Source organism: Seriola lalandi, unplaced genomic scaffold (genome assembly GCF_002814215.2).
Source record: "Seriola lalandi dorsalis isolate HSWRI2012SDOR001 ecotype SW California unplaced genomic scaffold, Sedor1 jcf7180002054973, whole genome shotgun sequence".
Lineage (NCBI taxonomy): Eukaryota > Metazoa > Chordata > Actinopteri > Carangiformes > Carangidae > Seriola > Seriola lalandi.
In genome coordinates this window covers 1,233,168-1,247,395 of record NW_019525523.1, presented here as the reverse complement: position 1 = coordinate 1,247,395, position 14,228 = coordinate 1,233,168, and the positions used below count along the sequence as shown (strand labels likewise).

Here is a 14,228-nt window from a genome sequence, read left to right as displayed (position 1 = left end):
GGGGGGGGGATAACCCCTGATGATTGAATGAATTATCTTGGCTTGTGCTTGAGGACAAACCATTACAAAGAGTCATGACAGAGCATTTTTGGAGCCTGACCCATGCAAGTGACAGCAAATCAGAATATCTTGCCCTTTCCTGCTGGTGATTTTAACCATTCTTTTTATATAATATATTTCATGAATCCTACTACTGCTAAGTGTAATACTACTGTAAATCACTGGAGTACCTTGTTCCTAATTTGCCTGAAAATAATTTAATGATGTTATAGTTCTAAAACAAAACACATGTTGGTTGCTAAGAATGGCCAATAATACAATGCACATCTGTATGAGTACATGTAATCCACCGATAACCCCTTATTTTAGAAGATGTGCAAAATTGTAAAGGTTGTACATCTTTATGGCATGCACATTTTTCTACTGATTTGTACACAAGTTACATATTCACTCTTTAACTGTATAATGAAATCATACAGAGGAAAATCTACTGTTGTAAAAACCACAACACTAACAATAATCTGTTTTGACTGGAATGACAGATTTAAGACAAGATATACAAGATATGTTTAAACATTTCATTAACACAATAGAAGTATTTACTGTGTATTAAATCATTCTCTCACATATCCACCAGAAGACAAAACAGTTCTGAGTTTGAGACCTTTTCTTACCTTGAGGATCCTGTCATAGCCGTACTTCCCTACAAAGCCCAGGAAGTAGACACCCCAGGAGTTCATCAGTTCATTGTATGGCGTGCCTGTCACTCCGCTGGCTGCCTTTGCAATACGGGGAATCACACTCTCGCTATACACCTGCAGATACACACATGCAGAGATTATCACTCAGAAAAATTAATTTTCTGACATCAGGACTATTAAACATCACAGAAAAGCAGACAGGGAGTACTGTAGAGACTTCAAAGTCATTATTCTTTGCTTACATACAGGATTACATCATATTATTCATTTCAGGAGCACAGACAATGTACCTGGTGGGTGACAAAAGAGTGTAACCTGACATCTGCTCTCTCTCTGACCAGCTTCCACACATCATCTCCATACGACTCCTTGATGAAGTCGTGAAGACTCTCACACAGCAGCCCATACATAATGTCGCTCTGGATTGAAGCTCAAACTGAGCACTGTCAAGACAGCTCCCCTACTGATTGACTTCCAGCAGTCTTCCCAGAGGCACCTGCAAGCAAATAAGAAAAGTTCAGAATGAAGACTCTCTCAGTGCTGCGAGCTGAATTTTAATGCATGCAGCTTTCAGCGTTAAGCTATAAAAAGCCATGCTTTGAATATTGCTGCTTTTGCCTTCTCCTGCTCTCAACACTACCTGTGAAGTTTTGAACTTCCTCAGACTAGCCAGCCACATGAGGTTTCATCTGAAGGCCAATAGGGCAAACGGTTTTAAAGGTGCCCTAATCGCACAAGTACTTGTGTCTGAATGGGCTTCTATTGTTCTTGTGTCAGCTGTCAGCGCCTGGTGGTTGTGCACCTCTCTCTATGTGACATAAACACACTGCGGCAGCCACCTCTCAAACACAGATGACTCAGTCACAAGATGTTGTCCTGTTTTCATCATTGCTCCCTTCTAGAAGAAGACCACTGAATTATTAACAGACCTTTGTCATAATAACTCAATTTGAAATGAACTGTTATAAGCGGTAGGTCTGAATAAAATGGACATGACGGATTGATTGTAATCACTAAGGCTCTGTGTGATACAGCACAACACAAAAGGTAAATTTTTTTGTTAATAGAAGGCTACTGGCCCAACCCAAATCCTTTTTATAAAGCAAAATTGCTTTTTCTACTAAACAAACACACTTGAATAAACCCTTAATGGCCAGAAACTATTCAACTTCCATTGTGTGTCTGCAGATGATTTTTTTGTGACTCAGGATGACTTCACACTTTCTTTCAGAGGCTCGGAGGCTTCCCACTGGGGGATAGCGGTATTGTGGAGCAGGGCAGGTGCGAAATCGATATCCAATCTCAACAGGGATAAAGAAAATGTTTTTTCCCCTCTAGGCTCCTGCTGAGCTCAATGAATCAATTTGTGGGAAAAAAGCTGCTCGATAAAGACTAACTTGAGTTCAAAAAGGGCAACCAAACATAAAGTTAAAGGGCATCACTTCTGGTGTAACACAAAAAAGGGCTCATGCAGAAATCACAACTGGAGTGTCTGCGCATTTGGTAATAAATGAAAATACACTGGCAAAAACCAGTACGTATTGTATTTCATTTATTACAATCCTTAAAACTACTAAATAAAGAGTATGTACTGTACCCGTAACTCACAGCAGTGTGTAAGAAAAAGGAAGTCAAAGGTCTCGCACCAACAATAATAGAGAAGCAAACTGCTGCAGAGTTTAACTTTTGACCCCAAACTGGGAAACCGATCACAACCTCTGATCGCGGCAACCTCATCAATTTTACAGCTTCTCCCGTAAAACTCTCCGCATGTTGGAAACACATGGTGGCTGCAACTTATATATAGCACAGAAGTTACAATGGGCTTTACAGAAGGGAGAAAAGAAAGAGAGGAAATACAAATTGTGTATGTGTGTGTATGTTTGCAGGGGAGAGGTTAGATGCTTGGCCTCTCATATAGCTGTCACTGTCTGGACAGCAGCTGTTGGAACGCACACACACACACACACAGAGGGGATCATATTTTTATTATCAAGGAGCCCCGAGGTCAGGATGTAAATCTTTATACGTGCCCCTTCCCCTTAATCGTCCTTTTATACCCCCACCCGCCCACCAAACACTCCCTCTGTCCGTTTTCACTCTCTTGCCCCTCTGCTAAAATAAACTGAGTGAGGTAAGCACTGGAGGCATCCTGGGGAGGTTTATACGGACTGTTCCCTCTCTGCTGAGGAGTGTCAGAGTGGAGCGTGGAAGCATCCCAGCTCCAGTACGAGATCAACCACTCAACCATCCAGAGCAACACCCGACATACAGACAGGCAGGACACACAGGTAAGGGCTGAAGGGAGGGGAGCAAAGGCTTTTACCACGATCAAAATAAGCAGTGACAGAAGGCACTGCTTACAATCTGACTGAAGTGTTACGTGAGGAAGCCATTCGGTCCTTTAAAGAACTGTAAAGAGGGAACTTATAAAATCATACATTTCTGTGCTTTGAAATGTAAAGATGTCCTGTGGTTTTGCTGTGGTGCTGTTGCTGAGTTCACAGGTAAATACGCATTTTAACTTTAGAGATTTAATAAAAATATCAGCAAATGCATTGCTTGGACAAAACAAGTGGCTGGAGTAATGTAGTCACACTCACTTAACAAAATGGAGGTGCCCAAAATAAAACTTAAGACTAAGACTCGTGGTTTACAATGTACATGAAACTATAGGAGTGTATTTTGTTTGACACTAAATCAGAACTTATAGAATATATATCAGTTATGTCATAACAGAAACTACAGTTTAGATAAATCCTTGCAATAATAATGAAAATGTTTGTGTCCATCACAGGAACACAATGACAACGATGATGATGATGCAGTCCAGCCAAAATGACATGACTAAACAGAGAATGTTTCAAGCCAAGGCTCTGGCTAAGGAAGCCAGAGGAGGTGAGTGCACTGTGGATGCATTGGTTTTGTTCCAGCCTGTGACAGGACATTGGCACAAATAATCGACATATGCGTACATAATATTTAGAGGTAAACTGATACACAAATTAGCTGATGTATTGCGTCAACAACTGCCAAAGCGTGTGATCACAGCCGGGGCTGTCAGATGTAATATAGTCAAACATCAAAGTGTCTTAGCCCACTGACTGGGGACACATGGAGTGTGCTACACCCAAATCCCAGGAGTGCCAGTGTGTTGGTGAAATTCTCCAAGCATTCCAGCAGGGACCATCCCAGTTGCACTGTTTGTTTTCCAATGCTGTCCGCCAGCTAGGCTTTGAAACCAAGTCCCCTAAACTCAGCAAAATGTGACTCCCACTGAATTTTACACAGGCCGATCAAAGGCAGCTCCTCAAGGGTGGCATATGCACAGACTTCTCCGAACACTTATCATGTACGAGAAAAGAAGGCCATCCGCTCTCTTACAGTAGTCTTTCATCCAGAGATCCTATTTATATGCCCAGTTACCCATGCAACCCTGGACCACAACAAACATTACACACCTGTTGACATCATCTGGAGGCTATTTCAGAGACTCTGTGCCATGATATAACATGAGAAGAGACCCTGAGCAAAAGCTGCACGGATACCAACTTAGTGATGCTGCACACGATTTGGCTTTTTCATATCAGCCCCCCTCAGCTGTTTAAAGTTGACAGAAACAAGAAGATCAGAGGAGACATTATGATTTGCCGAAGGTCCTTATTAGTCTGTGTTACTTTCCTTCTCTTTCCAACTGTCTGGAAGTTGCTGCTGTCACTGCCTCTGCACTAACAACTAAATGTCATGTTGTATTTATGCAGGGTTAGAGTCACATGATGCAATGTCACAGCACAAAAACCTGGGGCAAACAGGCTTCTCTCATACTGCCATTTTAAAAATGCAAAGGGGACATTAAATGTGATCACTTATTAAATCCCCTCCATTTGTCTGTCATGTTGTGCCAGGGGGTCTGAACCTGGGGAAGAAGATCAGCGTTCCAAAGGATGTGATGATGGAGGAGCTGAATCTTCCCTCTAATCGAGGCTCTCGCATGTTTCAGGAGAGACAGAAGAGAGTGGAGAGGTACACGCTGGAGAACGCTGCCAACGGTGCTTACAACACCAATAATGTAAGGAATCGGCAGATGGCACATAACACACGATGAACCACATCCACTGAACTAAGCGTACTCGGTCTGAATCTGTGTGTCTGACATGTAGATAATGCCTAATAACAGCTTCTTGGTGCGCTGGATATATCAAAGAACTATAATTAATAGCCAATGAAGTCTGACTCTTCACTGGCCTCTCTGCAGTCTCCGTTCTACATTTTAAGCAGACAGGAATATTCATTACAAATAATGTCCCTTGTCACAAGTGATGTTGATGGAAACTAGCAATTTAGCATTGTGCTTTCATAAAATGCACAAGAGACAAATTTAAGAAGGATTGGACAACCTTGAGACAGCAGAGAATGAGATATTCTGACATATGGTTTGAAATATTAAAAAAAGCTTTATCTTACATTTCCCATAATGCATTTCATTAGCATCTTTTACCTTACTTTGGGCCCCTGCCTCCTAAATGCCCACGTCTTTCAACTCCACACTTCCAGTTTCTTCGTTCTGTAAAAATAAAAACAAACCCAAGCTATGATAACCTTGATGACATCACTGGGGTTGTTTTTCAAACTTTGGAAAGCGTCCTCAAAAGACTGAGTTGTTCTCCCTCTGACAAGCAAACTGAACTTCATGTCAAAAATTGGTGGAGTGCCCCTTTAATAAAGTGTGTTGCAGTATTTGGGGAGTTCATAAATTCACAGAACCCTAACTTTGTTCCTTCAGGTCCATCTCGAGGCCATTCCTCCCCCGCAAATCATCCCAGAGCCACAGGGAGGAAAGGAAAACCAGGCTTTCTCCATCCCTGGTAAGCATAGCCTGGTCATGAACCTGCAGAAGACAGTAGCAAAGAAGGGCAGTCCTGACGTCCTCGCTCCAGGTAAATGGCGATACACAGTGATGAAAGGATTGCCGCAGAATGCCACGAGCCATAGAACTAGTTTACCCTCAACGCTTGGGCAGTGCTAGTACCTGGACAAAGTCTGTGTTTGCTTAATGCATGGGCACTGTATCTCACTTTGATCTGTTAATATGCATCTTTCATATGGTAATGTGTTGAGCACATGAATTTGATTTTATTATCATCATAGCCAGGAGAGTTGTCAGTTTGTCAAAAGCAGTTATCTATGAGCGTCTTTGCTGACTGCTGTTGTGTATTTGGTCAGACAGAAGGCACTGCTTATAGTCTGACTGACAGTGAGCTAAGCTCTGTTTATTAGCAGGGATTCACACTGAGATCTAATTACTGTAGTTCCTATTGTTGACAGGAGTGACATCAAAGATATTTGTATGTGAATTAGATGTGCCTGTGCCGTGTTAGGGCTTGCTGTTTTTGAAGTTATCGAACGGGTTTTATAATTAGTTTCAAAACCCAAGGATTATCCTTTTCTTTTTTTTAACACATGAGACCTTATTTTGCTTTAAGTGTACCCACAGTGGCATGTCATTTTCCCCCACTGACATTAGACTTTTGTTTCTGTTAGGATATTCTGGCCCTTTGAAGGGAGTTCCTCACGAGAAGTTCAACACAACAGTAATCCCGAAATCCTACTGCTCCCCATGGAGCGAAGCTCTGGGAAACAACGAAGAGCTCCTCAACATCCTCAATACCCAACTGCCCGAGCTCCCACAAACATTACAGCCTGCCAGCTACAGGTGCTTCAACAGGTAAATCTACCTTTCTCTGCCTACTTTGCCAGCCACTTCTCAGAAATAAATAAATCATGAACTTCTAAATCCTGTTCAGTTGGAAGCACAGGCGTTGAGACCCACCCATCTTCAAATAGATCCACAGATGACCTAACCATGTTATCCATCACCATCATCTCTTCCCTCGGCTCCACTCCATGTTTCCACAGTTTGAAAATTAATACAGTCTCTGGCTTGCACCTCCTTGGAGTGTGGCTGCGTGATGGCTATTTTGAACTGTGGCTCTTGAAAGATGATCCACTTGGGGGGGCTGCAAGCTTTTAATGTCCCCACTAAGACAGATTGCGCACGAAAGGGAATCACCTTTCTCTTGGCACACAAGGAATTGCATCACACCAGCGAAGCAGAACAAAGGTTAAGCTCGGGCAGATGGAGGAATGGAGAATATAGGAAAGACAAACTCAGACTTTACGCAATTAAGGCTGTCAATCAAACAGTTTCTGCCAGCCAGTCTGGAACTGTACCCCCAATGGAGGGATCTGTTTACACCATTAGACTATCATGAAATTTTGACACTGTAATTAAATCTGAACTCAACTAATGGTCAGAGCACGAGTGGAATAGGTTGAGCTCACCACACACTCAGTTTCATCCCGATTCCCTCATGGTTTTTTCCTGTTAACAGGACCTTCAGTTAAAGTCAGAGAGATGACCAGACTGGGTATCATTTATCGTCTAAAAGCCCCCCCCTCTTCCCTTTATCGGAAGGCGTGTTAGCAACAATGCCAAGGCTCATGTTTTGCCAATAACGTGCAATAATGCACTTAAACTGCTTAGCAAGGACTTTTCTTTGTTTTTCTCAGATCTGCCATGCCATTTGGGGGCGCAATGGCCAGCAAGAGGGTGATACCAGTGATGAGCTTTGAGGCAGTGGAATCCCAGAACTTGCCCAGCATCGCTCCTGACCGCATGTGCCAACGACCCAACTTCAACAGAGCACCCAGGGGATGGGGAGCTGATTACAGCCCGGAATCAAATGAGCTATGAAAAAAAGGGCTGACAACTTAAGACTAAAGCGCTGGCCTATGCTTGCTCCTCTCCTCCTGCAAAGATGCCCCCCCCTGACAGTCAATGGGCACTGCAGCAGGTGGGGGCACACTCCTGCATGATATAGAAATTTGCTACTGCTGCGTGGTTTGACCAGCTGAGGCAAAATCTGGATGCTGGAATCAGTTAAATGCTGCAACAGGATGATCAGTCCTAATTATTCCCCCTTCATCCAAACAAAGTGTCTCAATATGTGACTCCTCTTCTCACCAGTTCAGTTTCTTTTCATACTGTGGCTTTACAACTTTTTCTCACCTACCCAGACAACACACATACAACAGTAAATTGTTACATAAATGAGTAATATGAACTCTGAGATGATCAATGACAAAAATGAGTCATTTTAATGACAAGTGAAAACAACATACAAAGAAAGGCTTACATTAACGAAGTCTTTATGTCGTGGAATATTAAGATTGTGTCAAATAAAAAAATGTCAATGTAACTGAAAATTAATACGTTTTAAAAATGCTCCTCAGAATTCAACTCCATGTGATACTTTGTACGCTGTGACAATGACATGTTTTACCTAAAGTATACATTTATATATGTACAATGGCTCCTACCACAGGAGTCCTTTAAAGACAACCCTGATCACACTAGTCAGTACTGTTATGTGTGGTGTCTTTTACTCTGTTAAGTTCCGCTGTTTAGATGCTGTTCTGGTACTTTTTGACTGCGGTTAGTGCCAAAGTCATCTGGTAAGATGCAGGTTGTGTCTCTCCAGACACAGATGGTGCTCCTTCAGTTCATTCACTGCACTGCAGGTGGCATAATAAATCAGATGTTATACTGTAAGACATAATTGTCTTTTCTATTCAATGTATTTCTCCCGTAAGTAGTCTGCAGGTTTCAGGCCCACTGACAGCATCTGCAGTGAAAGCACCTGACCAGGTTTGACTCAAGGAAAAGAATGACACCTAATCACAGTACAGTATTTCACTCTCGCAGCTAATCACCATGGCGTGAGCCATGTGCAGCATGGGCACCCATGCGCTGAGGGTCCTGGGAGGGGTAGTGGATTTGACCAGGAGGTCTCATGCTCATTGGAGGGGGCATGGGAGGAGCCATGGGACCCATGGGGTGAAACATTGGAGGGCCGAAACCTGAATGAGCAGATGAAAAGAAAGAATGCAGCATTATGCATCTACCTTTTATGACTGCCTTTTAAATCATTTACTAATTTAATAAATATCTTCTCAGCAATTTTGCAAAAACATAAAAAACATAACAGATTAGGATTACCAAAATTAATACTAGTAAAAGGTTAATGGGATTATTTTAATAGCTTTTATATTTCATATACATCATATTTTACTATGTATGTGTGTGATAAGATGCATCTGAGATCAAGGTTACAATTTTACCTGGAGGAGGTGGGTTAATGCCTGGAGGTGGGGGCAGAGCAATGTTCATGACAGCAGGGGAGGTGCTGGGGTCCAGGTTGAAGTAGTTTGCAGGAGCCTCTTCATCCATAGCTGGTGGTGGAGGAAGAGCTATAGTACAAAGAGAAACACAGGGTAATCAAAAGAAATCCTGGTGTTACTTCCATCCACTCTTAATAGCGATAAGAAATTTTCTTTTTCTGCATGCATAGTTGTCAGCGTGTGTTACACCAACGGGGTTGAATTAATGATTCAACAATCAAAAGAAAAGGTATACATTAACCACTACCTCAGATTAGATTAATCTCATATGGTTCATCATAATGTCATTATGCACACTCTCTCACTCAGACACATTTCGCACACGTTTCCACTCTCCCCATGTCTGGAGACTCACCTCCAGGCAGTCCAGGTACAGGATCAAGTCTGGTACCCATCTCACTGACACCATCTTTGATGCCCTCCTTTCCTCTTGCTGCCTGAGACCTTAAAAAGACAAACCACACAAGTTTTATATACGGATCAAATCACTTCATTTGTTAAATACCACTGCATTGTGTGCAGCAGCAGCAGGAATGTGTACAGAACAAAGAATGTCAGGTTCTATGGTATGCTAAAATTCTTATAGTGTGTGCAATAATATTTTTAAAAAGTCACTGCTGTCAGTTTCCAGACAGTTGTGACTGTGATGGTAACACTACGCCTGGCTGTTAATTTCAAACACACATGCTTTCTGAGCACTACCTGGTGTTAATAAGCAAATTATCACTATAAATCTTCACCTCTCCTCCCAATGGCTCTGCTTAGCAAGGCTGTATGGTGGAAGCTAAGTAATTTTACCAGTTGGCAGGAGATATGTTTTAGTTGCATCCATACAATGCACTGCTGCATGAGCTTTTGTTATTGGTTATAGTGTCAGGATGTTGGAGATGGGCATCCTAATGCTTACGTTTTACTTTCTTAATCAACTTCTTACCTCCCCCACTTGACAGTGAGCCTGCGTCCATTAATGATCAGTTTGTTGAAGGACTTCTCAGCAGCCATTTCTGCTGCCTGCCGCGTGGCAAACTGGATGAAGGCACACTGCTGCCTCTGGACTATGGTAATGGTGCGAATCTCACCAAACTGGTAAAAGTGACTCCTGCAATAATACAGATAAATATCCAACAGAATCAAAACACTGGATATAAAAAGATTTTAAATTGCAACAACTGTCAACAGTAATTGGACAGTCAAGGACATTCTATTATAGTAAAACCCACTTTAAATAACAACAGGAACTTGTACGAGAGCTTGTTATGAAATAGGAATCCTTACTTGAGATCTCCATCTGTGACAGTATCTCCCAAACCCCCTATGTAGAGGGTGGTGATGGACTTATCCTCTGGTGGGTCCAGTCGTGGCATAGTTGAGGCCCGCTTCAACAGCTTGTCAGCTACTGGGTCATTGATACCATAGTAACGGTCCTTTATGTTCTGGTCAGCTAGAGGATCATCAGGATCTGTGGGCTTCTCATGCCTGTGTGAAAAAGGAGAACCATAATAAGAAAATACTGACAGCACAATGACCATAACAAATATAAGGAAATTACAGCCAAACCGACCCATAAAAACACACAGATTTGTATTTTGCCTTTAGTAGTAAGTACTCAAAAAGATACATGTAAAATTAATTTATAAAAAAAAATGAATCAAGCTAAGAAACACTCCATCGTTCACTGTTGATCCCACAGCACCAAATTTGACCACTAAGACACAGCAATTGTAGCCAGTTTCATAAAGTGCCACTCACCTGTAGGGACACTCTTCCCCTCTCTTACACTCTCCCTTCACCCAGAAGGAGCAGATGTGCGGCCGGTTCCTCTTGTAATATGGCGTTGTACGGGCCAGCTTCAGCAACATATCACTAGAGCTGGGGGCTTTACCTAGCTGGCCCACCGGCCGTGTGCCATCAGAATTGGCTATCTGAGAACACAGAGGTTCAAACAGACATGAGATGAATGACAGACAAATAAAAATTTGAAAAAAAAACAAAACAAAACAAAAAACACTTGCACTTTTCTTGGTGCAAAAAGTTTCACATATTAAGACATATATATTTTGTTTTACTTATTTTAATGAGCGTATACCATGGGCCAAGTATAGACTTAGCTGTTGTAGCTGTATGAAAATCACTTATAAAACAGACAGACCTTTTATTTTACCGCATCAGAAAGCAACTATACCTCTCTCTCCATGTTCTGTGTGTAGTACTCTTTGTTCACATCTGACTTCGGAACCTCATCTTTGATAGCAAGCCCAGTGTCTCTGACCTGGATAGGCAAACCTGAAAACACACAGTGAGACATGAGGGGTCAACTCAGATAGCTATATGCTTCAGCAAACCATAACAAATTTATGCAGGCCAATTTACATTAACAGATTACAAGGAGTCAGTCCCAGACTCACCATACTCCAGGTCGAGCAGACATGTCTGACAAACATTCTTCATTTTACTGCAGGTCTGACAGACCTCCGTCTTCTTGAAACGCATTCGTGTCCCTGGACACCATCGGAACACAGTGAAGGGTCGAGCACAGATCTGATGGGCAAAGGATGAAAATGTATGTTTAAATATTCTTACATGGAACAAAATGTTAGAATTTTAATTCAAACTATGTTGTGTGCTGCATAATCATGTTTTGAAATATGAGTACAAAACATACCTTGCATTCTTTCCCATATTTCTCCTTTGTCTGTAATGCAAAGCATGACAAAATTTTAAATCTGCATACCTAATGGAATCAACACTGCAGAAAATTTTCCTTATATTTACTACAATGATGAAGTCATGCTCACTCACCATACGGATGTAAGGATTTTCTCCTAAACATGTCTGGCACAGAATTGGAAAATCCTGAAAGACAAAAGAAATTAGATGTCCATTTAGTAAAAAGCCAAGCATTGTGTCCGTTATACATCCAACAGGTCACTGATTCAAGTTTCTGAAGCACTAACTTAGCATATATTCTGCTTCCCTTTCTACTGCGGGCATCTTGGCGAAGTTACATGTGTGAATACAGGGAGTGCAACTGGGACTTGCTCATTCTTACTTTGCCATCTGTTGAGGGATGCTGTTTCAGTCCAAGTGCTAGCAGCTGAAAATGACCTTGCTGAATCCATCCCACTGACAACATCAGCCAAACACCTAAATATAAGCAGCTCTTAACTACATAGTATAAGGTTGCAAAGTTTATATTCTGCTGTCTTGATAAAACCAACATTGGCCAAAGGCCCTGTTGTGTCGAGGCTAAAGAGAGGAAACGGATTTGATGCCTTATATAGAAGGGTTAGGGACCTTTTAAAGTGTTTCCAAAATACCGTTGCTTGATGTGCAAACAGCCCACAGAAAAGTAAGATTTGGTAGATATGTAACTACTTCAACTTACGCTCAAATACTGGGTTACATCGGGTTGTTAGTTTTCCACGACATTTACCATTACTCTATACAATGACTCGCAAACACCAATGACTCAAAAAAACAAGCAAACGTCCGTGCATTGAACTAAAAGGTGGTTAAAACACAAACCACAGTTCCTCTTACAGCTCAATGAGTTGAAAGATAATGTTATTTAAGTTATCAAAGTTCTGATGAAATCGTCAAATAAGCGGGTTTGGTCCTTTCCTTGGGTGTCTACGAAGCTATATTAGCATCTTTATGATACGAGTTTACACTGTAAACCTAATCCAAATCAACAAAGAACACGCCGTTGTGTTGGATTGGTTCGGTTCTCCACATACCAGTTATGGATTAAAGTTATTAGCCGGTTACTTGACGCAACTTCGTTTTATTATTGTTAGCTTGCTAGCGCTAGCCTTGATTAGCTTCGATAGCTAACTTTAGCATAATAAGTTTAAATTTCAGTGACGGCGATTGCTTTTTTGGCCCAATGTTGAATGATATCGTCCAAATTATGTATCTCGCTGTTGTTGGTCCCAGATGAAACCATTTTTTGTTTGTTTTTTGTTTTTTACACAAATTGACGAACGATATCATTGTAGCTAACACCGACATGCTAAGAAGGTAGCAGCCATGCTTCTACTACTAGCTAACGAAAGGCTAACTAGCTATCAAGCAAACCTGCCATGTTAGTGGCAAGCGGGTCAGTTTTACGATCATGTTAACTTCTGGAATGAACGAGAAAATTGTTGCATTTTAGTCATACTCCCTGACGTGAACACTGTGTTGTCCATTATACGTACCGCGTCTTCCCAGTTCTGTCTATTGTACGTGTTTGATCCCAGGGACGTTGCCATTTTGCAGAGTGTGAGCCAACCGGCCCAAGTGTCGGTCCACAATGCACCGCGACAGAGAGCCACGTTTCACCTAAGGGTGTCGCCCTATTTCAAGATAATACCGGGTTTACACAATAACCTAATTAAGAAAAACACATGTATGGAAATATGTAGCACTACTGTCTGTATACCACATGTAACTCTGGTACCTGCAGTTTAGGTGTAAATATATGTGTGTCACTATGTGCACTGAAGCACTGGTTTCATGTAGACTACTTTTCATATTTGCTTAATTTTAACCTATATTGACTTAAAATAAGATTTTGGTGCAGGACGTTTACATGTAACAGAGTAAACTGTGGTAGTGCAACTACTTAGGTGTGTGTACTTTTTCCACTGGTGTGAGAGTGTGAGACAGACTGATTTGTTGGTGTGTGGGAGCTTGTATAAGCCAATTGTGTAGTGCAGTTTATCTGTCCACCTGTTCAGATTCAGGTCAGGGTGTCTTTATTGTGTGAAACTCCAATTAGTGAGCCAAAGGATGTTTGGGATTACGGATGGGCTTTAAGCCTCTAATGTTTATTTAAGGTCAGGGTGAGGTTGTGGAGTCAAAGGACAGGGATTAAACACGGGCCTGAAGAGCTGGCAACTTTTTCAAATTGTAGCTACCCTTCAGGATGTAAGAAAGGAAAGTCTGTACTTTTAGACTACTCCCATGTGAAAAAAACATCTCTATTCTCTTCTGTTGCTTTTGATGTCTGAGTCGGATGCAGTGACTTCAAGGTATAATCAATTGCTTTGTACTCATCAACTAGGTGACACTGATTATTGATCAACAGTTGCTCCTATGATCATATTTCCATGAGAAAAGGTTAAACTGGAGTCTCCACCAGCTTCCTTCTCATCCTCCTTCTCATGTTTCTCTCATAGCCAAGCACAGGCTGTGTCTTGCTCTCTGTGTAGTCGGACACCAAAGTAAACCTTCTGGGCATCGCCTTCTTTGTCTTAATGAGTCGTGTGACCCTGTCTCCTCTATCATGTGATGTGGATGAGA

The 14,228-nt window shown here is 41.7% G+C and overlaps 3 protein-coding genes across 4 annotated transcripts in view; 1 reads left to right on the top strand and 2 right to left on the bottom strand.

The window, feature by feature from the left end:
• Positions 1-1,377, bottom strand: part of LOC111646543 (soluble guanylate cyclase 88E-like) — a 9,395-nt gene extending 8,018 nt beyond the window's left edge. Inside the window, exons 1-3 of the mRNA XM_023396061.2 lie at positions 1,342-1,377; positions 992-1,197; positions 675-815 (exon numbers count right to left, since the gene is read on the bottom strand). Coding sequence (XP_023251829.1) covers positions 675-815; positions 992-1,111 — 261 coding nt within the window. The 5' untranslated portion in view covers positions 1,112-1,197; positions 1,342-1,377. The remainder of the gene's footprint in view (positions 1-674; positions 816-991; positions 1,198-1,341) is intronic.
• Positions 1,378-2,808: 1,431 nt separating this feature from the next.
• Positions 2,809-8,117, top strand: LOC111646620 (myozenin-2). 2 transcript variants are annotated; one of them, XM_023396155.2, is made up of 6 exons: positions 2,809-2,992; positions 3,499-3,599; positions 4,607-4,770; positions 5,485-5,566; positions 6,243-6,426; positions 7,272-8,117. In XM_023396155.2, exons 2-6 carry the CDS (start codon positions 3,506-3,508, stop codon positions 7,453-7,455), a joined length of 708 nt encoding a protein of 235 aa, XP_023251923.1. In that variant the 5' UTR covers positions 2,809-2,992; positions 3,499-3,505; the 3' UTR covers positions 7,456-8,117. The 2 variants fall into 2 exon arrangements, with proteins under 2 accessions (XP_023251923.1, XP_023251922.1); XM_023396154.2 differs by having other exon boundaries at positions 5,485-5,638.
• rbm22 (RNA binding motif protein 22) lies at positions 7,834-13,270 on the bottom strand. The gene is made up of 11 exons (XM_023396153.2): positions 13,142-13,270; positions 11,742-11,795; positions 11,605-11,634; positions 11,348-11,480; positions 11,125-11,225; positions 10,692-10,864; positions 10,218-10,418; positions 9,877-10,041; positions 9,298-9,386; positions 8,883-9,011; positions 7,834-8,621 (listed from the first exon to the last, which is right to left on the bottom strand). The coding sequence occupies exons 1-11, from the start codon at positions 13,193-13,195 to the stop codon at positions 8,467-8,469; spliced, it is 1,284 nt and encodes a 427-aa protein (XP_023251921.1). The 5' UTR covers positions 13,196-13,270; the 3' UTR covers positions 7,834-8,466.
• Positions 13,271-14,228: the final 958 nt, after the last annotated feature.